The following is a 21,526-nucleotide window of genomic DNA, read 5'->3' on the forward strand; positions in this document are numbered from 1 at the left end:
ACCAGACAAACATCACTTAAGAACGAATCTGTACCAATCACAGTTCAACGTTTCCTGTAATACTATTGATAGATGACTATGGAAACACAAATAATAAAATATAATTTCTACTATAAAAATATTCGATTAAATGGAAATATTACAAATAAAAAAATAAATTCTTTGTTGTACGAATATGTTAAATTTGCTATATATAGATATTTAGATAAAATAATGTAGACAATTGTAAACATAACTTAAGAATTGTTGAATTCTGAGCATGCGCGACTTTTGGTACGTAATTTCCGCTCGTGTCCTTCTTCCTTTTTGACCAGGTAAGGCGTACAAGCTGCCTGGTTGGTTTGTCTGATGCGTGGGGAGTTATAAAAAGAACGCGAAATGGTAAGAAATCCTGCATTTTATTTGGAATTCATTAAAGGTTAATATTTTATATAATTTTATTGTTATATTTTGCAATAATTCCCAAGAATTTGGTCTTGAATTAAAGCTTGTACACAGTCCATAGTTGACCACGTGTAATGCTCTGTAGCGTACAAACTTGCATAGCTTGGTTTTGATATATGTTTAAATGTAACTTGTGACTTTATATATTTTCTTTTGCAATATTCTATTCAGTAGAATAAAACAGTTTTACTACATATAGATATGTTTACATTGAATATGCGTGATTCCCATCTTTTAGTCCGCCATGTGCCGTCAATAGAAATCGTTTATAATTATATCAGAACATGAAATTTTTTACTTTACTTTTCTCTTCTTTTTTTTCAGAATTAATCTTAAGTTTATCGATAGTTGTACGTAGGTTTGTATCTCATTCTGATTTTTGTTTTTATTTTTTAGTCGTTATCAACGGCGCGACCGCTTGTTACGGTATACACCGATAAAAATGAATCGTCAGGCGATACGATTTCTCTGCCGGCTGTGTTTAAAGCACCTATTCGGCCTGATATCGTGAATTTTGTTCACCAGCAAGTCTCTAAGAATAGTAGACAGCCATATTGTGTATCCAAGGAAGCTGGTGAGTATACAGTGTTTTATGCTCGCTTTTTTTATCTTTTGAAGAACTAATTTGCAATTATTAAATGTAGGTTTGTTTTGTTAGGTCATCAAACCTCTGCTGAGTCATGGGGTACTGGACGTGCTGTAGCACGTATACCTCGTGTACGTGGTGGTGGTACTCACCGCTCTGGTCAGGGTGCTTTTGGTAACATGTGTAGAGGTGGACGCATGTTTGCTCCAACAAAGCCATGGAGACGCTGGCATCGTCGAATTAATGTTAACCAGAAAAGATACGCTCTTGTTTCTGCTATTGCTGCATCTGGTGTCCCAGCCCTTGTACAATCTAAGGGTAAATAGCATTCTCTGAGATAAAGTAATAAATCCTACTTTATGTGCAATATTTTAATGATGAATAACTTTGGTCTGTGTTGCTGAAATGATGTTGATTATTTTAATTTCTTTATGCTGATTTATGTAAATGTTTTAATACATGTAATTTGCTTTGAAAAGGATAAAATATATACTATTTCTTTTTTATGTTTAGGTCATATGATTCAAGAAGTTCCAGAATTTCCATTAGTAGTATCCGACAAAATTCAGGAATATAACAAGACTAAACAAGCTGTTATCTTCCTGAGACGTATCAAGGCATGGAATGATATTCAAAAAGTAAGTATACTTTCAAAAGTTGTATCTTTGCACCGTAGAATGTCCGCATCTTCATTAAAACAATTTTAATTTAGGTGCCCCTATCAGGTGCTAAATAAATACGGTTATTGTAGGCGTTCTAGACTAGCTGAATTAATTGCTAGGATGGGGTGTTTTTAATCGAACAGATTCAATCTAAATATATTAATTTAGAAGAAACTAATATACTTTCGTTTTATTAATAGGTTTATAAGTCTCAACGTTTCCGTGCTGGCAAAGGTAAAATGCGTAACCGCAGACGCATTCAACGTCGTGGACCTCTGATTGTATACGGTCAAGATCAGGTATACAAATAACTAAAAAATGATAGTTAATTATTTTTTCAAGATGAAAATGCTAATATTCGTCTTCATCATATATTTTTAGGGTATTCGTAAGGCATTCCGTAACATTCCTGGTGTTGATCTTATGAATATTAACAAAATGAACTTGCTTAAATTGGCACCTGGTGGCCACGTTGGACGTTTTGTAATCTGGACAAAATCTGCCTTTGAGAAGTTAGATGCTCTTTACGGAACTTGGCGCAAAGAATCCCAACTTAAGGCCGATTATAACTTACCTTACCCGAAAATGGCGAACACGGATTTGTCGAGACTCCTGAAATCGCAAGAAATTCGTAAAGTTCTGAGGGCACCAAGGCATGTAGATTTACGTTTTATTATACATTTTCAACGAATACATATCTTATTCATGATGAATTTTATGGTCCGTGTTACTGATCGACAGTGATTATAATTTTTAACCACTTCTGATGTTTAGTGCTTATTAATATTTTATAATTGTCACTTACGATGTATTTGCTCAAGATAAATCTTGAACTTGTAGGAAGAAGGTGGTCCGTAGTGTCAAGAAATTGAACCCATTGACCAACACGCGTGCTATGTTACGTCTCAACCCATATGCAGCTGTTCTGAAACGTGCAGCAATTTTGACAGCAAAGAAACGTCAGCAAGAGAGAGATCTTGCTCTAGCAGAGAAGCGTGGAGTAAGTTTAATGTTAAATTGAATAATATTCGTTTAATGCATACAGATTTAACGAAAATATTTCACATTTACAGGTCAAGCTGCCAAAGACTGCACCTGCCGTAAAGAGTAAACTACTACGGGAAAGACGCGCGAAACAAATTTTCAAATCGAGGGAAGTGTTAAAGAACAAGCCCAAGGGCGCATCACCTACTGTTGTCGAGGCGAAACCTAGGAAGATTTCAAAACGAATTCAGAGGGCCATTGCAAAAACTCACCCCGAAAAGAAAGACACACTTTTTAAAACGATATAAATTTTTATCAACGTTTGTTGTTGACCCATGAACTTCATTTGCTTTGAATAAAATATGGGAAAACAACTACAGGAAGATCAGCTTTGTAATTGATGTAACTATATTTCCTACCTTTGACGCAGTTTTATTTGTTTAAGTAAAAGCATACAAGTAATATGATATTATAAAACAGGTACACACGATATTATTATGTATGTTTCTTTTTAACAGGAGCTCGCATAAAAATCGTGTTGTTACATATTTCGATCGACACTTCCTTCGCATTTGCTTCAGGCGGTATTAAGAAGTTTATATTCCTAACATTCGATAGTTCTTCTGAACTATGCAATTTTATGTTTAACATATTCTCAGTCGCCAAGGTAGCTGTTCCTATTTTTAATCCCTCCGTCTTTATTTCTGCCTGTAAATACGCAACGCCATATTAACCAATTCCTTCAGATGAACTATTTAATTTAAAATTGATGTACAGCATAATATTCTTTATGATCAATGACATAAAAATTCGGAATTTTCTCAAAGGTAAAGCTCATTTTACGTCCATTCATCATCATTTCAAAATTCATATAATCATTTTGCTTTAAGGTGACTGCGTTTTCTTGATAATGATGCGTTAGTTTATCCATAATAATTATTTAAACTTATATAACAAAGAAAAGTTATGAAATTTGTGATTTAATCCAAATCATTTTCACGGGTCAATTGGATGAAGTTGATAAGAATCTCGACATCGTACGCTCGTCTTTTATCTTATCGAACTTGTCACTTTGATTGCTAATAGCTTCATAAGGGAAAGCTAAAATATTGAAATCTGCTCCTCAATCCTCCTCAATCTATTTGCTCGGTTTTATCGCAGGAGGAGCCGTGAGAATGAGCATCCCGTTTACGTTGTCCACAACGGCTCGAACTTTTGCGTTGTCGATACCTTCCGGTATTAGTAAATTCTCGCAATGCTTCATCATTCTCTTGATTAAGTTGCCAAAAATTGATCTTTCGCTGATATCTGGTAACTGTTTTGTTAATTGCTCTTCCAAAGGCTTGATCATGTTTATACGGAGATTGTTCCCTTTTACGGTTATTTTAATAGAAGACAGATCTACCTCTGGTCCCAATAGTATTTTCGTCTATATCATATGACATGTTATGATAATGATAAATAAACGAATCGTTGATTTAATTTCATTAATCCATTAAGGAACCCATAGTAGAATGATGCATAAAGTTACATCATTGGAAAACGTAAATAATTCACATATTATTTTATTAATATGTGTAAATATTTTTCCTATCCATCAGTTAATCAAAAAAATATAAATAAAATATTATGTTAATATAACATTGGTCCTTGATGGATTGATAGCAGTTATGCTAAAAATGTATTATTGATTTAATTTAATTTTAATCTTAATTATTTAAACCTCGTAAACGCTGTCTGGTCGAATACCACTGGACACGATTTGCGTTACATAGTTGGTTTCCACTGATTTCATGGAAACCTCGGTCGGTTCTTGCTTAGTTTTGCTTCCGGGAGTATTCAACATTTTGAGGATTTTCGGACCTTTTGAGGAACACTTGGGATAGCGTCCAGTATCAACTATTACATCTCCGTCACACTTTGAACATTGACTTCTCTTTATATCCATCTTTCAGACACTAAGAGGACACCTTGTCATCGCATCACACTCTCGCTTACGAAGGACAGCTCGAGCGACGCGTGGAAAGAGTGCAACAAGAAATTTTCCACGATATCGTTGCAACAATCAAATTCACGGATTAAAATGCGATATGTTCTGAAACGATAGGTTTACTTGTCAATTTGGAAAGCGTGCCAAAGTGACATGTGAGAATCAGTGGATAACAAAAGAGTGTGGACATCTTCTCGTTTTAAATTGCCAGGTTCCAACAATATTCTTTCCTCAAACTATCATCTATAGAATATCGAACTAGAAAAGAAAGGTATTTTAATTTTCAATACTTTAATCCTACTGCGGTTCTCGAATTTTTATATCTCAATGTATTCATTTTTATCCATTTATTCATTTTCAGTTATTCATTTTTGTCCTAATAAGTAACAGGATTGTTAACGTTTTAAGAAGAACTTTAACGTACAGTACTGAACAAAGGCGGGGAATAATTTCTTCATTCTATTCATCTAATATTGAATAATAATAAAAAAACGTTTCATCGCTTCTTTCGATTTTGTTAATATCTAAACTAAATCAAAAAAGATGTGTTAGAGATGAAGTTTCACCCGTGATAGCATAAATGTGATTGTCTTGTAATAATATCTTGTAACAGTTAAAAAGTTTGTTAACTATAAAAATACGTGATTATCTTCAAAATTTCAAAGAACGCAGTAGGGTTTAATGTATAAACTTGAAGAAAAATTTCATTTTATTCTAATTCTTGCAACAATACCACAGGACTAATCTCGAGCTTGAATTGGTCATAGATAACGAGGAAGAGAATGTATGTGCAATTTGGAGCAACGAAAGCTCCGCTTAATTTCATCATAGCGGTTAATTGCGGTCTACTAATCGAACGAAATTTGTAATCGACGGAAGTGGAGCTGCTCTTTGGAGGATCGACCGCGAACGCATGAAACACCAGAATGGTTTCAACCTTGTACAAGCAGTCAGTTTGTTTAACATTCGTGTCTGCATTGTTTGAAACGCCTGCGCGAATTTCCTTGGGAATGGACGTGGCGGTGGTAGGGGTAGCGCGGGATTCAGGGTCGAAATTGCACGGTGGTTGAAAAGCATCGGACATCAGTCGAGGACAGGCGGTCTCGCGTTTAAGTGGTCTATCAATTCCATGTCGCCTTTGGTCCTGTTCTTTCATTACGGAGTTCTGGCCATCATTTTCGGGAACGGTAAGTCGTTCCTCTTTTCACCCTTTCTGTACATTCAGTTTTCACGCTTGTTTTCTTTTGAAATTTCACGAGAATTCGACCGAAATTTTACAAATATCTAACTAAAATTTCACCTAGATCATATTCGTTTGTTGACTTAATCGAGTTTAAAAAACAAAGAAAAAAAGAAAAGGAACTGCATTATTATGAATTAAATGTTCATGTGTCTTTGAGTATTTGATGTAGATGTCTCTTATTTTCGTCGAGTGTTTCTAAAAGTTTTAAAGGAGACACAAAAGAATCGAGTTATTGTTAATCAAACGTTGATATAGCCTTTTCGAATGGCACGATCTACTTTGTAGAACTTTCTTCAAAGTTGAACCTTCTCTTCTTAAGTTTCGAACATCTATGTTGCATACGATAAAAGGAGGATCGATTCTTTTTATTACTTCTTTATAATCTTCTCGATTTTTTTCTCAATCAAATATGAAAATAGATTATCAGACAAGATTATCTTAGAGAGAACAAATAGATCCAAATGGAAAGTCCATAATCTCGTTTGCACACGAGATTCAATCTGGATGCGTAGTTAACGTCGAAAGGAAAACAGCGATTAAGGACACCGGCCTTGTGATTAAGGCCAATTCCTTCTATCTGTACCGATAACCGAATTGCCTCCGCCTATAAGATTTCCCGAGTACAAATTTTCCAAGCGTCGATTGATTTACAAACGAGTTCCTGCTTTCGAAAATTTTCCCGCTCGCCTGTAAAAGGGGCTCGACAAAATGTTTATCGTCGCTCGAATTCGATTTCACCGGCCAATTTCCATCTTCTCGGCCGTGTCTTGCCTCGTCGTTCGGACTCGTTCGATCGCTCTGAAATTTTTTCTATCTCATCTTGTTGCAAATACACGGTATTCTATCTACGGAAAATAGACTCGAGTTCGTGAATATTTCATTGGATGCTCCAAACGGACAGCTGCGCCAAACTTTGGATACCGAAGCATTCCCTCGAAAAGTATTCTATTCGCTACGTAGATTTTTCTTTCGCGACGTAGGGAAACTTAGGGAAAACGCGATGTCGCTATTCAATTCGAGATGTTTGTCTTGTTATCGCGTGGGACGAGCGAAGCGTTTTCTCGTTAGGATGCAAATAACAAATGGTCTCGTAACTTACTGCGAGTTGCAGATATCTGGAGGAACGCTTTGACTTCTTTTCACAAAAATAAACGATCTGGAGCTGCCTTACGTTTAACCACCGAAGAATTCTAAGGCCAATGGTGTCGTTTGGTACCACAAGTGCCTCTGGTATAGATATAGTTTATGTAGGTGTCACGAGTTGTTCGTCGTTGTCTGATAGCGAACAATATACTCGAGGTATTCTTGATATTATGGCGGTAAAGCAAAGCATCGGATTAAGGCACATCGTCGAAAGGGCGAATGCAAAACTCTGTGTACGATGCAAATGTGTTGGCGGGCTAACATAACTTTTATGTGTGAAACCACGGTCGGAATAAATCTACGATTTGCATACGTGTAGCTTGCGCCACGAGGCGAAGACGACCCATTAAACGCACAAAGAAGTGTAAGAACGGGCAGCACTCGTTGAAACCGCTGCCGAGTTTGCCTTTGAACGTTCCAGAGCAAGCTTAGCTAAGTTGCCAGACAATCTTTAAGCGTTCGGTAATGCTAAGCCGAACTTCGTTATCAAAAGTTAGCGTTAGCCATCCGTGTAAACACTTGCAATCGTTCCGCCTGCGCCATTGCTAATTCCTAATCGGAACATCGAGATTTGCATATCGCTACCCCTCCGGAAATCCGACTCCTTCGTAACGTTCCCACCAAGCAGATCGATCTGTTTGTTTACCACGCTATCTCTATTAATTGCGACCGGAAGTGGAACCGAAACGACCAGAAGTACGTATCAAGGATCAAGGTAATTGCTCGCTAACGACTCCGCGGTAAGTTTGCACTTTCCGATTTTACTTAGGAGAAGTTAGCATGAATTTTTGATAACGCCAGAGCTGAGAAAGTTTTGTCTTACGGAAAGGGAAATAAGATGATCTCTACGGTGAGACTGTTTCGAGTTTTCGTACGTACCTTAGGATATTTGTACGCAGCATACTTACTGGTTTGTTTACTTCTTTACAGGATAAATCCTTCGGTATAGAAAATCCTCCAGTATAAAGAGATATAATGGCGAAGACAGTGCTGTATATAAATATATGTATATGAAAGGTGAGACGATTAGGGACAGATAGAGATATATTATGTAAGTACTGGGAGTGGAACAAATAATGGAAACACCCCTTATATGATATATATATATACATAACATATAGGAGGTGTATCTTTGTCCAATCCCTGTATTAAGGTGCTTATGGGAAAAAGAGAGAAAATTGAAAAGTCTTCGGCGAATCATCGAATTACTTCGAGAATTATTTTACTTATGGGTTACATAGATCATAAAGAATTCGTGTATGTATTCAATATTAGAATATTTATTACATACACTTGAATTTTACTTTTCTAGAAATATTTCAAATTGCACTGTCCAAGTTTCGATATTCGAAACGATCATAAATTTTAACTCCCCACTGATACAATCGTGCAATATCGTTTCCACTTACGGTACAAGAAAATAAAATATTTTTCCATCGAAATTTCCCTACGGTAAAAGCAAGGAAGAGGGAGCACCGATAGAAATTATATTCGTTCGGGGGATATCGAAGGATCTTCGACGTCGTTGCTCGGGTATTTTGTTAAAAGTGCGAAGGATTTTTCTCATTTTGTAGTCGTAGAGTCTTTCGAGGACTCTCGTCGCCCTCGTCTCGTTCGTATGAAAGAATCGCGGCTCGCATGCTACGCGAGAATGAAGAGCGTGTGGCGCATTTTCCGGCATCGATCGTGTATCGATGCTCGATTCCGAGTTTTTCCACCGGCGTATCCTGGATTGCACGGTAATTCGCGGACACTCGACGGTATCAAATTGAATCCTCGAGCGTCCGGCTTTATCGGGAAACCTTCTTTCAATATTCCCTTTGCTCTTCTTCTCTTCCTCTCTTCCCTCGTTTCGTATCACTGCTTTAAATACGAATACAAGCGTACTCCAGTCCCTTTATTTCTTATATAAACTTTTATTATTGGCACAAGTATCGTTACGATTCAATCAACCTCTTAAACGTTCAGCAAACACGACGAAATCTATCCAAAATATATGTAAGGTATCAATTGCAACGTTTATATTCTGAAACTATGCTATATTATCATGTTTTGTACTTCCTTCTCATTATACTTGCGCAACACGTTTTGATCAATTTAGTAAGCAAAGTGACTTACTTAATGTTAGCTAATATTTGGACACCATGGTGTTTTGTATTTTAATATATTAAATTGAATTGTATTTTAATATATTAAAATACGTATTCTATGGTTAATAGAAACACAAACTTTATTTATTTAATCAACTTAGTTTTGTGCTTGACAAGTAAAGATGAAGTAATACATGCGAAGTTTGACATGCAAAACTATTTGGACAATGAGTAAATTATATTAATTTTGTGTAAAATATATACAAATACGTAATGTAGAATGTATGATACATATAAATAGAATGTATAATAAATAAATATATATGTTTATATATGAAATATATTTCATATATGTTGCATATGTATAATGTAACTTACTCATTACGCAAATAGCGATGTTCAATTTCGCTAAAACCCTTTATCCATTAACACTAATCTTAGTAGGCCCGGTTAAATGACCGGTTCCAAAATTTAATTTAAAATCGTGCATTTATTGTTATTTCTTTTGTTCGTCTGACTTTATGTAAATTTTTATATCAACCAAAAAGTGAGAAACTGATTAATCAGATAACGTAAGAATTTACATAAAGTTAGATGAACAAAATAAATAACAATGAATGTACAGCTTCGAATTAAATTTTGAAACTGGGCCTGGTAAGGATAGCGTTAAATAAATAAACTTTGTGTTTTCTGTTATCTCTCCAATGCCATATTGCTCAAATATTAACGCAGATCGCTGTATCGTGCTGAAACCCACTTGAGCTGATATATATTAAAATAAAAAAGAAATTTTTAAATTAAAGGCGCACAAATGAATCGAGTAGAATCAAGCAAAAGTCATCAAAGTGCATCGAACAGAAATTTTTTAGTGAATTACCACATAGAAATCGAAATATATTGTAGGGTATGTAGAAAGAAAAAAGAGTGCTCGGTTCGCACAGCAAGTCGAATTTTCCGGGCTCGGAAAAATTCGCGCGCTGATTGTTCCGAATGCGCGGATTTACCACCGCACCGTCGGAGACCAACGTGATGCTGAATAGAATTTTCGTTGTGAAGGAAAAAGCGGATTCTCGCGAGCCTTTTTCCCTCTTCTTCCTAAATGTCGTCTTTAAATGTTGAAAAGCGTGTTCGAGAGCACTCGATGTTCTTTTGCGACACGACGCTCCGATACGCTCAATTTCTCTTGGAAATTACGGATATTCGCAAAATGTGTAAAAAACGAAGGCTGTCTATCTTGCACAACCTAATTAAATATTACTAATGAGAGTTACCCGTATCGGGAAACCTTATAATTAGATTGCGGATTTTCATGGATTTATATACGTGGGAAATTAAAAAGGTACAGAAATATTACTATATTTCAATTATAATTATATTTATAATTGCAATTACTGCATTATTATTAAATATACTATACAATATATATAGAATACATACAATACGCAAGAATATAATATAAATGTGAAGTATCCAAAGTACTTGTTATAATATTTTATGGAACAAACGAAATTTCTGTTTTTTAGGTTTCATTTCTTCGATCGCGACCGTGAAAATAGAAATCTTCATAAAAATCCGCGGTCTATTTATAACACTAACAAGTTTGACAATGGAACAAGCGAAGTATTGCAAGAAAATTTCTATTACCAAGCAAACTCTAAATTATATGATTATCCAATTGCTATAAAAACTATGATGTAATATCGTAAAAAATCTATGTAATTTATAACTTGTAACTTATCAGTTTAATAATGCTATTAGTCGGTGAATTAGTTGTGCAAGATTCATGCCAGGAGTGTAAAAAGAACCATGGAGTTCGTAAAATAAACATGGACAAAGGTCATTTTCGTTACGCGCGCTTCAATTATAGCGCAGACAAAACTTGGCCACGTTAAAATTAGATCCTTTTACTTTTCACTCGATCAGCTCTGTAACGAACTTGTGTCTTTTAATGAGCTAATAGGATGTACGAGTTAAGAGGCAAAGAAATCCATAGGAAGAACTATCGAAGAGAGATTTTTCTAATGGACAGGTTTTTCGGCAAATACAATAGTCTGTTGAAAACGATCGTAAGGTGGACTGTTAAATGATTCTGGAAAGAGAAACGCCTCCACATCGCGGGGAGGCTATACCGCGATATGTGACGTCCATTTAACGATCGGAAATAAGAGGGTTGGGGAGGAAATTCCCTGAACCGTGTGTTACTCGCGTGACCTTACACCTCTCAAAGACTCGGACAGCTACTCTTGTCCAAGAGTTCTCGATTGGAATTGAGAATTTGCGGAGACAGCGAAACGTTAAAGCGCAAACTTTTTAATGTTACGCGGCAGGAAGAGGATACTGTAGTTTTAACCTGTTAACCAACTCATTTGTTAAAAATTTGCTCTTGCTTTTCTTCGTTCGTCAAAGTAGAGAAGTTCGTTAAAAGATCGAGTTCTTTCATAATGGGTGATAAAGCTACAAAATCTTTTTAAGTCCCGGCTAACGTTATGACAATCGATATTTTTTAATTATTCAAAAAATGAGAGAATCTAATTCCAAGATCAAAAAAAAAAAAGAAAAGAGAATTTTGTCAGTGGGACGACGATGTATTTGAAATTTTTTCATTTTCTGTAGGAGACACGAAACATGACTCGTTACCTTTTTCTTCTCTATGTTCTTCAAATATAAATACGATATAATTTATTTGTAGCAAAATTAATAGTGCGACTCATCGAAGAATAGCAGATCTATAAATAAAAAGATTGGTTATATCCATGAGATTAGGAACTCGAGTGACGAATTAACTCGTCTTTCTCGGATTTAGCAAATCTTTGAAAGACCGTAGAAGATTTTCAGGATTATATTCCTCGTTAATTAAACTGACGACTATTAGCAAATTCTGTTTGGTTAGTATACTATTGTCTTCAGCGAGACATCTCTTATCTAATTGAATTGTGAAGGCAACGCCTACTGAGCTTCGAGAAAAGATGAAATGAACCGTAGATTAGCTACCTTAGCTGATCTACGAGAAGGCTTCCCGCGTTTCAAGACACAATGGCCACTTTGATGAAACGAACGCTTCCACCTACGGATGGGAAACGCTATAATGGACATCCTTGATGTAAAGAAAGGAATTCGATTCGTGATTAGAGAAGAGAAGAGATAGAGTTTGTGAAATGATACTCGCTATCAACTCCAATTATAATATAAACTGTTCGTCCGAAGACAAAATCGGTTAAACGTTTCCCTATCTTTCGATCGTTCGACAAGGCATAATTTACAACAAAATTTAACAATTCAATTTACGATGTACAGTGAAATTACAATTTGTTCTTTCATCGATAATCTGTTAACTATATTTGCCTGAAATAAGATGAAGAGCGAAACTGGGATCGAAGAATTTTATTTGAAGTTTATTTTATATATTTGCAATAACGACTGGTTCCAAATACTTAGGAATGGCGGTAGCGTGCATTCAACCAGAAAGAAACAAGAGTAACGAAAACGAATTCGTAGAAAATCTATGCCGACAAAGAAAATCCATTACCGTGAGGACAGTGTGATGTATATTACGATATACGAAATTTAATTCCCATGAATATTGGACAGATTCCGTGCATGCTTGGTTTTACAGGTTTTGGGGATGAACACGAATACAGACTGACGAAGTATTTGCTCGATGGGTACGACGCCGGTGTACGACCAGCTAAAAATTTCTCCCAACCCCTGTCGGTTGTCTTTGGCCTTTCTCTTCATCACATAATCGACGTGGTGAGTACCAAGCACCGATCTAAAACGCTGAAGAGATTTTCTTGAAACATTAACACGTTAACACAGATCCCAAGTCGAGGATTGTTCAGTGTGATCAAAAAAAAAAATTTTTTTTTGTTGATACGTTGAGCGACCAGATCATCGTCTGGAGTCATCCGCACTGAGCGCCCGAATAAAACTGTTTTCGATCGAAAGATTGCTACATTAAAAAATTGAGAATCGCAGTAGGGTTAGAAGCGTGATTAATTGTCGTCATTAATGTGACTTTTGCACAGTACCATATTTATACTGGACGATAAATTTCCAGAACTCGATATAAAGGTGATTTTTCAAACGATACGCTGTTCCACGAGCTTACTCTTCGAGGCAGTCAATTTTTCCAATTTCTCAAGAAATTCAATGTTCTCGCGCTTAACGAGAATTTTCGGCCGCGACATCTCGAGCATGCTAAACGCGAAGAAAATTCGTACTCTGGTTTTGATGGCGGCGGAAATATTATGCAGTCGCGTGAAAACCGAGATAATCTGGAAATCGTAAAAACGTGTACAAAGCGGGCAATTGCCGAGCGATTCGTGCATGGACGTTGCTTGTTCCTTCGACATGTTGAAAAATGGGAAATTCAGGTCGGGCTGAAACCCGTATTAACTTCGACTTCGGCAGGAGTATCGGCATTCCGGCGGTGCGCGGCCATTTAGACCGGGAAATACAGTGACTCGCACAAATTGATCAAATATTTCGAATATTCAAATCAATAACGAGGCGCAGCTACCTTTTCCTTTAATCTGCACCAGATAGCTGAAATCCATGAAAAATCGTACAAAAATCATATATCGTATTTGTTTCTACGATTAATTAAAATAAAGAAAAAAAAAAAGAATTGATGGCCATTTATCAGTTACTTTTCAGCAGATCGAAGAGTTTCTCGATAGAAATTTATTCGTCACGGGTCAGAGACGGCACAAAAGAGATTTTACTTCATCGTTAATTTTAGATGAGACCAATCTCAACTTCTATCGCAAAAATATTCATATATTGAAACGACGTTTGATTATGAGTCTTTGTACGAATTTATAATCATTATCATGCATATATTTCTTTCCGTATTCGTAATGACGATGCTGCAGACTTCGAATTCGAGGAAGAAGCTTGGAAATCTCGTGGGAGATAGTCAAGGCTGGGCAGTCGGAAATACCCAAGACAAATTACTCGAAGAACGCGCCAGAGCTGGATGGAAACTTTCAAAGATTTGTCTCTCTTACATCTAGCGAGAGACATCTTTCACCCGCCGTATCTTTTTCACTAGTTAGCAACAGATTCTTTCTTTTCTCATATGACGACGAATTTTACTTTTGCATCGTTACATGGTTATCTTCTTTTTTTCTTTCGGTGATTTTTGTCACAGGACGAGAAGAACCAGATACTGACGACCAACTGTTGGTTGACACAAACCTGGACGGACCATCACCTGAAATGGAACGCCTCGGAATTCGCTGGAATTCAAGTGATCCGCGTTCCTTACAACCGTGTCTGGAGACCGGACACGATTCTGTACAACAAGTAAGCGATTTCTCTCGCAGAATGTCATGTAAGATACAGTTCATTTTTGCAATAGTTACGATGGTACTAGATTTAAGAAAATTATGAATGTTGGAATCTCGGTGGCAGACGAACACGTGTACCATACACAGTTACCTACAAAAATATTTCTACATCCTACAAAGACACCATTGCTGCTAAGAATTTGTTTAATATTCTTCTTCTCGCTATTTATTCTTTCACGCAGATCGTACGATTTTGAGTTGCATCGTAGAATCGAAGTACGAAGAAATTCTAAGCGTCTACAACACTATGACAAAATCTAATCTTCTTTTGTATCATGAAAATATCTTTTTGAGTCTTTGATTCGTATAACGAGCTTCTAGAAAGTATCCATCATTTTAATACGTGCTTTGTATCCTAACAAGATATGGAAACATCACAATTAATGTATACGTTGCTTTATGTACGTTTCTCAATGATGTTGCATTCGCGTAATTTCTATATCTTGTATCACTGTTTGGTACATTGCTGTTAAATTAAATTATTTGATTTATTGGATTAAAATTAAATGAACTTTTGCCATTGACTGCATTTATCTAACCGTAAACCGTTGTCATATATAGGAACAAAGAATGAGAAATAGTAGGAAGAATCAATGACTTGCTATTATATGAGCTCTAGTTACATCAATATTGTTTATCTCCCAATAAGTTTGAATAAATGGGCTCCTACCGGTACAATTTTCTCTGGCCAGTCAAGCGTTATATTACAAAATAGAAGTTTTGGTATTGATTGGCAGCAGCAGGGGCGCGCTGATTTCTTCCATCCGTCACTAGCCTATATCCTTTGGTTTTGTTTATAGCGCCGATCCACAATACAGCTCGGCAGTCATCAATACGAACGTGATAGTCAGCCACACAGGGCAAGTGGTGTGGTTAAGCCATGGAATATTTCGCAGCAGCTGCGACATCAACGTAGAGTTCTTCCCTTTCGACGAGCAACGATGCGTCCTGAAATGGGCCTCCTGGACGTACGATGGATACCAAGTAAGATCAAATCTCCATAGCTCCTTTAGCTTCGTTTATTTCTTCATCCACCTGGAAATCCCTCTGCTTCTGTATTACTTCATAATATTAAACTTTTGCCTTTCACGAAAGCTTGAAAGAAACGAAGGAATTTCAGGCGATGGTTGGCCAAAAATTAGAGACGGCGATATGGAAAGGCATTGGGCAATCTCGACGCCGCGAATTCAGCCGATAGAAGGCAGAATGCAGTTTTCCACGCAATTAACTCGAGCAAAAGCTGCGCGGGGCTATGAGCGCGTGCTGACACCCACGAGCAACCAACACGTTCGTCCTCGTATATTTTATTCAAATCTTCATCGATTCTAAAATTACCCTACTGCGTTCTCCACACTTTTTCCTTACTTTGTACAGATTCTTCTTTTTTCTTTTAGCGGGAACGAAACACGTGTCACGGGCAGGCTTCTACATTTTTTCATCATTTTCGTATGTTCTCTGATCGAGATTCTTTCTTTTTGTACACGTTTATTCATGTACATTGTATTCAAGTCTTGTTTTAACGAGGATGAAACACTTGTCACTGGTGTGGTAGTACATTTTTCATTGCTTCGCACTTTTTTTGCAATTGAAGACTCTTCTTCCTTAAAACACTTGTATATGTAAATTCACGCGTAAAATGTATATACCTGGTGGAGCATTTAAGAAATACCGGTCAGGGATTTAATCCGACAACGTGTGCGATCTGCATCGGCCAGATTCTCGACTGTATTGCCCTCAATTTCACGCAGTTCCTCTCTTGGGACGGTATGCAGATGAGAAAGTGATATATCGTCCGGAGGACCATCCGTTGGACGATAAAAATATCCACGCTGTGTTAGAGAGGTGGCGCAGGCAATCAGTTTGACCGAAACCTTGACACTTGACATTGATGTCCAACATCTCTGTTCTAAAAATCTTTCGTGATTATCAATCCGAGGGAGCCGCGTTTCAGGTTTTCCTCTTTAAAAAAAGTATCAGATTTAATTTGCCGTGTCATCTGATCCCTTTTCCCTTTATACGTGTCTCGTCCTAAAGATCTGAATATTTTGTGGCTTCCTACCGGATTAAAAGCTCAACGTAACTGCAAAGGCGTTAATCGAGCTTGCATATAGACGAGCTACTGCTGAAAAGTAGGAGGAAGGAAGGAAGGGATTGAAAAAGAAGGTAAAGGAGGAAGTAAAAGGGAAGAACGAAGAGAAGGGTAGGGAAGAAATGGAAGATAAGGATAAGATGGGATTAAAAGAGAAAGAAATTGAAAGAGAAAGGAGGAAAAGGGAAGAACGAAAGAGGGTGGAAAGAAAAGAATAGAAGGAAGAGGACGAAGACAAAAGGGGCAAGAAGGTGAACGGAAGAAGAAGAAGAAAGCAAGGAAGAGACGGGAAGAGAAAAGAACAAAATGGCGAAGAGAAGAAAAGAAATGAGAATGGATAGACCTATATTCTTCGAACATTTTTCTGGTTTATTTGTAGGAAAATGTTGGAACAAAGGCAACGTTAGGAAATTTGACAGATTTTCCAACACGATCAGAATAGGTTCGATCTTTTGAAAAGTCCAGAGGCGCTTAACAGCGACAAATCGAAAATGCCGGTTCGGGATGTCGCAAAAATGGCTCGGGCAAATCGAACAGCTTAATCCCAAATGCGAGAAGAATTCAATGCGAGCCGTTTCTCCGTATCGGCGAACCTCGACGCCCGAACTCATCCTTTCACAGAGTTTTCCCATTTCCTATCCGCCCCTCACCCCCGTCATTGAATACATTTTGCGTGTCGCTACGTTTTTGCAATCTAAAACGCTGGAAATACGTTCCTTCTTAGGCCTTTTCCCCATTATCCGGAGAAAACCATTTAAATTGGTCATCAACCTGTTAACTGAAACGTCTCCTAATCGAAAACTATTATCCTGTAACGACACACTCGTTATATCATTATGCGACAATGCCAATGATAATATCGAAAATGCTGCTGCGAATTTTCACCTGTGACAGTCTTTAAACGTTTAAAAGCTAACGAAGACAAATCGGTTTTTTGTTAAGTCGGTATGATTCTTACTTTTAACATTTTGTTAAAACATCAATGACTCGTGTTAATATAACGTTTGTTGCTTGATCAAGCCAATAGAATATACTGACAATGTTCGGCTGTTTAGCCCTCAAACATCTCGTACAATTTCTCTCTTTATCCGCAGAAGCACAGTGAACAGGAATAAAGGGAAAGGTACAAAAAATTTGATCCTTTCGCTTTGAAATTTCTCTTTTGCAAATATATAGTTCCACTTCGCAATAGAACCATCCCCATCGCGTCGAATATAATTTCACCGCGTCGCGTCGGTTCGTTTTTGCCTTATCCAGCACCTGTCTACCGATTGTCCGCTCGAAATATACTGACACGTAATCGCAGAAGCTCCGTTCTGTTCCGTTGGATTTAATTCGAGTTGACGCTTTAACGCTTCTAATCTAGCTTCTAGGATCTATTCCCACCCTCGAGGGAGATAATTGTTCGTTGCCAAGATGCCAAGAGTAAAATACAGTTTCTTGCGCTTGTGCATGGTGTGGTGTGCACTTGGATCGTGTTGTTGTTGTTATTGGAGAACTAAAACGTAGAATGTTGTTTATGCAGCTGGAGCTGGAGAGGCAAAGCGAAGAGGGAGACGTGAGCAATTATCAAGCAAACGGTGAATTCGACCTGCTTGAGTTCTCCGCGAGAAAAAACACCGAATACTACTCCTGCTGCCTGGAACCGTATCCAGATATTACTTACGAGATACGACTGCGACGACGACCCACATTTTACGTCTTCAACTTGATCCTTCCGTGCATACTCATCAACAGTGTCGGTGAGCATCCTTCGTCTGCTTTATGTTTCACGTTTCATCCTACAATTATTAAGATTAATTAACACTACAACTGTCGAAATCATTACAATCCTCTTTTTCTTCCAACTACATGGCAAGAACGTATGTAAAATTTACTATTGGATGTTTAAAGGAAAAAAAATTGGCACCCGCATCTGCAGCTATGTGGATCGTATCATTCGTAAGATCGAATGAGTTTATTGAGAAGTTCATTTTGATTGGCTAATTGGAAACTTGAACATCTGCTTGATATATTGTATAATATAATTACTAATATATTGTATTATATGATATAGAGGATTTTGAAAATTCATTAGCACCGTAACGAGACGCGACTGTGTTTTAATTGTTTACAGGTATGTAATAAAAACTGATTGTTCTAGTGACAATCTCTTTGAGAGGATGAGAGTAATTTGCAATATCACGACGATACATATTATTCAGGCAGAATGCAGCACCTATCCGTAAGAGGGTCAAGCGTCCTTATCGAATCTGGAGAGGAAATTTCATTAAAACGCTCGAATCGTAAAGCCACCGTACGATAGGTTGACGCTCCAAGTCACAATTTTTTTAATCTATGGAAAAATTATTCTTCCCCATGGCAAAGGTATTTGAATCTTTGTAAGGAAACGAACACGATTACAGCCGGTTAACAATGGATCTCGAGTCGTCCACTACTCGATGGGAGAAATTTATGCGGGACTTTTCCTCGACCCTCTTTTTTTTTATTTCCTCCCTTGACAATGGTGGAAAAAGTTTGGCGCTCGTAGTGATCTTAAGAATGGCCTCTGTTCGATATTCTATGACGAAAAATACCACTGGCGGAGCTCGAACTTCTTTTTTAATTCCGTTTTCCGCTTGTCCAGCCCTGTTGGTATTCTACGTGCCGTCTGAATCGGGGGAAAAGGTCACCCTCGGGATTTCGGCGCTTCTCTCCATGACAGTCTTCCTAATGACTATTCGCGAGACACTGCCGCCCACGGAGAAAACACCGTTGATAAGTGAGTGCCTTTAATGAACGATAATTATCTTGGGGTAAATGGAAACGAAGCTGTTGAGCATGGATCGTTTAATCCTGCTGCATCCTGTCGATCGTTTTCGAGCCAATTGTATTTTTCTGTCATTAAAATATAATATAAAATATCTTCAGCCTAAACAAAATATGAAAAAATCCTATTGGTATGCGCGATTCCACGCTTTAATATTATGTCGAACATCTTCTTGAAATATTACAAATATTTTTTGTTTGCTAATATAAAAGGCGATAATGAAAGAAAATTGAAATATAAAAATTGGAGGATCGAAGCAGGGTTAAATCTGTCTTGAGCAAATGTATTTGAAATGAAAATAAAAAATTATTATTCGAAATAACGGATACACATATGTGTTTAATAACAACGATACCAAAGGCTGATATTTTTGCGATTTGATTTCGTTACAGGACATTATTTTTCTAAATGCCATAGAAAAAGTAAATTCCGATTTTCATATTTTCGCCCTGCTTGATATTCAGCCTGTCTCCGTAGGATTTGCGTAAACATTGGACAATGATCGCTAATGGTATCAACATTGTCAGTGTAACCGAGTTTGATTGAAAACTCCCAAGCGTCCTCTTTCAAAGTCCTGCGGTGCCAGTGCGAAACCCAATAGAATCACGTTTACTCCGTTGCAAAAGCATAGTATGAAAGAGTCGGCTACGTACAACGCGTAACTCCGTAATTGCAAGCTTGTTAGACAATTAATTTATACAGAAACACGTGACGCTCCATGGAGCGACAACTAGTTTAGTTTAATGGTTAATTTATTATATCCGCCTAGTCGTTAATTATATTATCATGTTCAGGTCTTTATTACGGAGTCAGCATATGCCTGGTATCCTTCGCTTCGGGATTAGCGGTAGTTACCTTGAATCTTCATCATCGTGGCGTTCAAGGCACCAGAGTGCCTGGTATCGTTCGATCGTTGGTCTTGGACAAGCTCGCCAGGATAGTGTTTCTTAATTTCCAGGAGGAAAAGAGATCGGTAAGATGTACTCGTAGTGAAAATACTTAGATATTGCTTTTCTTCGACGTTTTTGTGAACGATATAGCAGAAATTGGTTTATCTGAGTCAGGATTGGGCACGTTAAATAAAATAATAAATAAATTTATGTGGAGGTAATGTTATTTGCTAAACAATTTTAACAAAATTCTAAAAACCTATTTGAGGAATAAATTATTTCAAAATAATTTACTCGCTAAATATTTTATTAATACAATACAATGTACAGGATAACAGAGAGAAGAAAATTATATTTGGCCGAGAAATCACGCGTATTATGTAATACTGATTTTTTCATATTTTCTTTAAATTTCACAAATCTTCTGACGATAGAAGAATACGATTCGGTTAAAAGTGGCTCAAAGGATACAGTGTATATGTACAGGAAAAATCACAACTAGTAGGAAGAATCAAAAAACCCCTACTATATGAACTTTATGTAGTTGATCTTCATCCTTCGATGGATTCAGATAAAATTCTCCTGTACACAATTTGCATCAGGATCCTGTCGAGCCTCCCAGAAGAAAAAACAATTGTCCATTGCACTGCAAACCGGAACTGGCCCAGTCGCAATCGTCGCCCAAGTTCGTAACCAGAAGAGAGGAAAGTAACAGCAGCAGTCCTAGTTTGGGTGAGTCTTATTTGTAAAGATATATCGAATTCTGTCAGTTTAATCTCTATAACTTAAAAAGAAATCTGATGCAGATCTTGGTAAAGAGAGCCTTGAAGCGCAATGGTTGCGTGTGCTGGGAAGAGTGCACGCGACGATCGACAGGAATGAGAAGCGTCTGGCGGAACAAGACCGTCGCGAACGAATGGAATTAGATTGGAAACAAGTCGCATTAGTCAGTGATCGAGCGTTACTTTGCGTTTTCTTCTTGACAACGGTCGTCAGCACCACCGTTATCCTCTGTGGCTCTCCACCAGCTACGAATATCGCCAAAGAGGGATAGATTCGAGAAGGACGCTGATAGGAAAATTGTATTAACCGGGCAGCGGATTCGACTAACTTTGTTTCGAATAAGATCGATGGATTAAGTATTAAGCACTGGTAATTATAAGCAATCTTAAGGATAAGATGTATAATGTTCGTCTATCGGAGATAAACTGCTGTGAAAATAAATTCTTTTTGTTTTATGATAAT

At 37.3% G+C, this 21,526-nt stretch overlaps 2 protein-coding genes across 2 annotated transcripts; both read left to right on the forward strand.

Moving 5' to 3' along the window:
- The first annotated feature begins 271 nt into the window (after nt 1-271).
- RpL4 (ribosomal protein L4) lies at nt 272-3,059 on the forward strand. The gene is made up of 8 exons (XM_069121324.1): nt 272-381; nt 841-1,018; nt 1,103-1,348; nt 1,544-1,668; nt 1,893-1,991; nt 2,074-2,349; nt 2,537-2,692; nt 2,766-3,059. Exons 1-8 carry the CDS (start codon nt 379-381, stop codon nt 2,982-2,984), a joined length of 1,302 nt encoding a protein of 433 aa, XP_068977425.1. The 5' UTR covers nt 272-378; the 3' UTR covers nt 2,985-3,059.
- A 1,545-nt stretch (nt 3,060-4,604) lies between these two features.
- On the forward strand, nt 4,605-21,525 carry LOC138183858 (neuronal acetylcholine receptor subunit alpha-10). The gene is given in 11 exon segments (XM_069121322.1): nt 4,605-4,937; nt 5,434-5,686; nt 5,689-5,853; nt 12,756-12,892; nt 14,295-14,449; nt 15,294-15,477; nt 18,108-18,324; nt 19,209-19,343; nt 20,186-20,364; nt 20,884-21,013; nt 21,088-21,525. Coding segments are annotated over 10 exon segments (1,644 nt in total). The 5' UTR covers nt 4,605-4,937; nt 5,434-5,592; the 3' UTR covers nt 21,336-21,525.
- Nucleotide 21,526: the final 1 nt, after the last annotated feature.

This window comes from Bombus flavifrons, chromosome 10, assembly GCF_040668555.2.
Source record: "Bombus flavifrons isolate JBK064 chromosome 10, iyBomFlav1_principal, whole genome shotgun sequence".
Classification (NCBI taxonomy): Eukaryota; Metazoa; Arthropoda; class Insecta; order Hymenoptera; family Apidae; genus Bombus; species Bombus flavifrons.

What these genes read in the sequence shown, in the direction of transcription:
- RpL4 (XM_069121324.1), top strand. An exon ending in AGCCCTTGTACAATCTAAGG is followed by an intron (nt 1,349 to 1,543) that starts GTAAATAGCATT and finishes TTTTATGTTTAG; the next exon opens with GTCATATGATTCAAGAAGTT. An exon ending in TTCTGAGGGCACCAAGGCAT is followed by an intron (nt 2,350 to 2,536) that starts GTAGATTTACGT and finishes ACTTGTAGGAAG; the next exon opens with AAGGTGGTCCGTAGTGTCAA.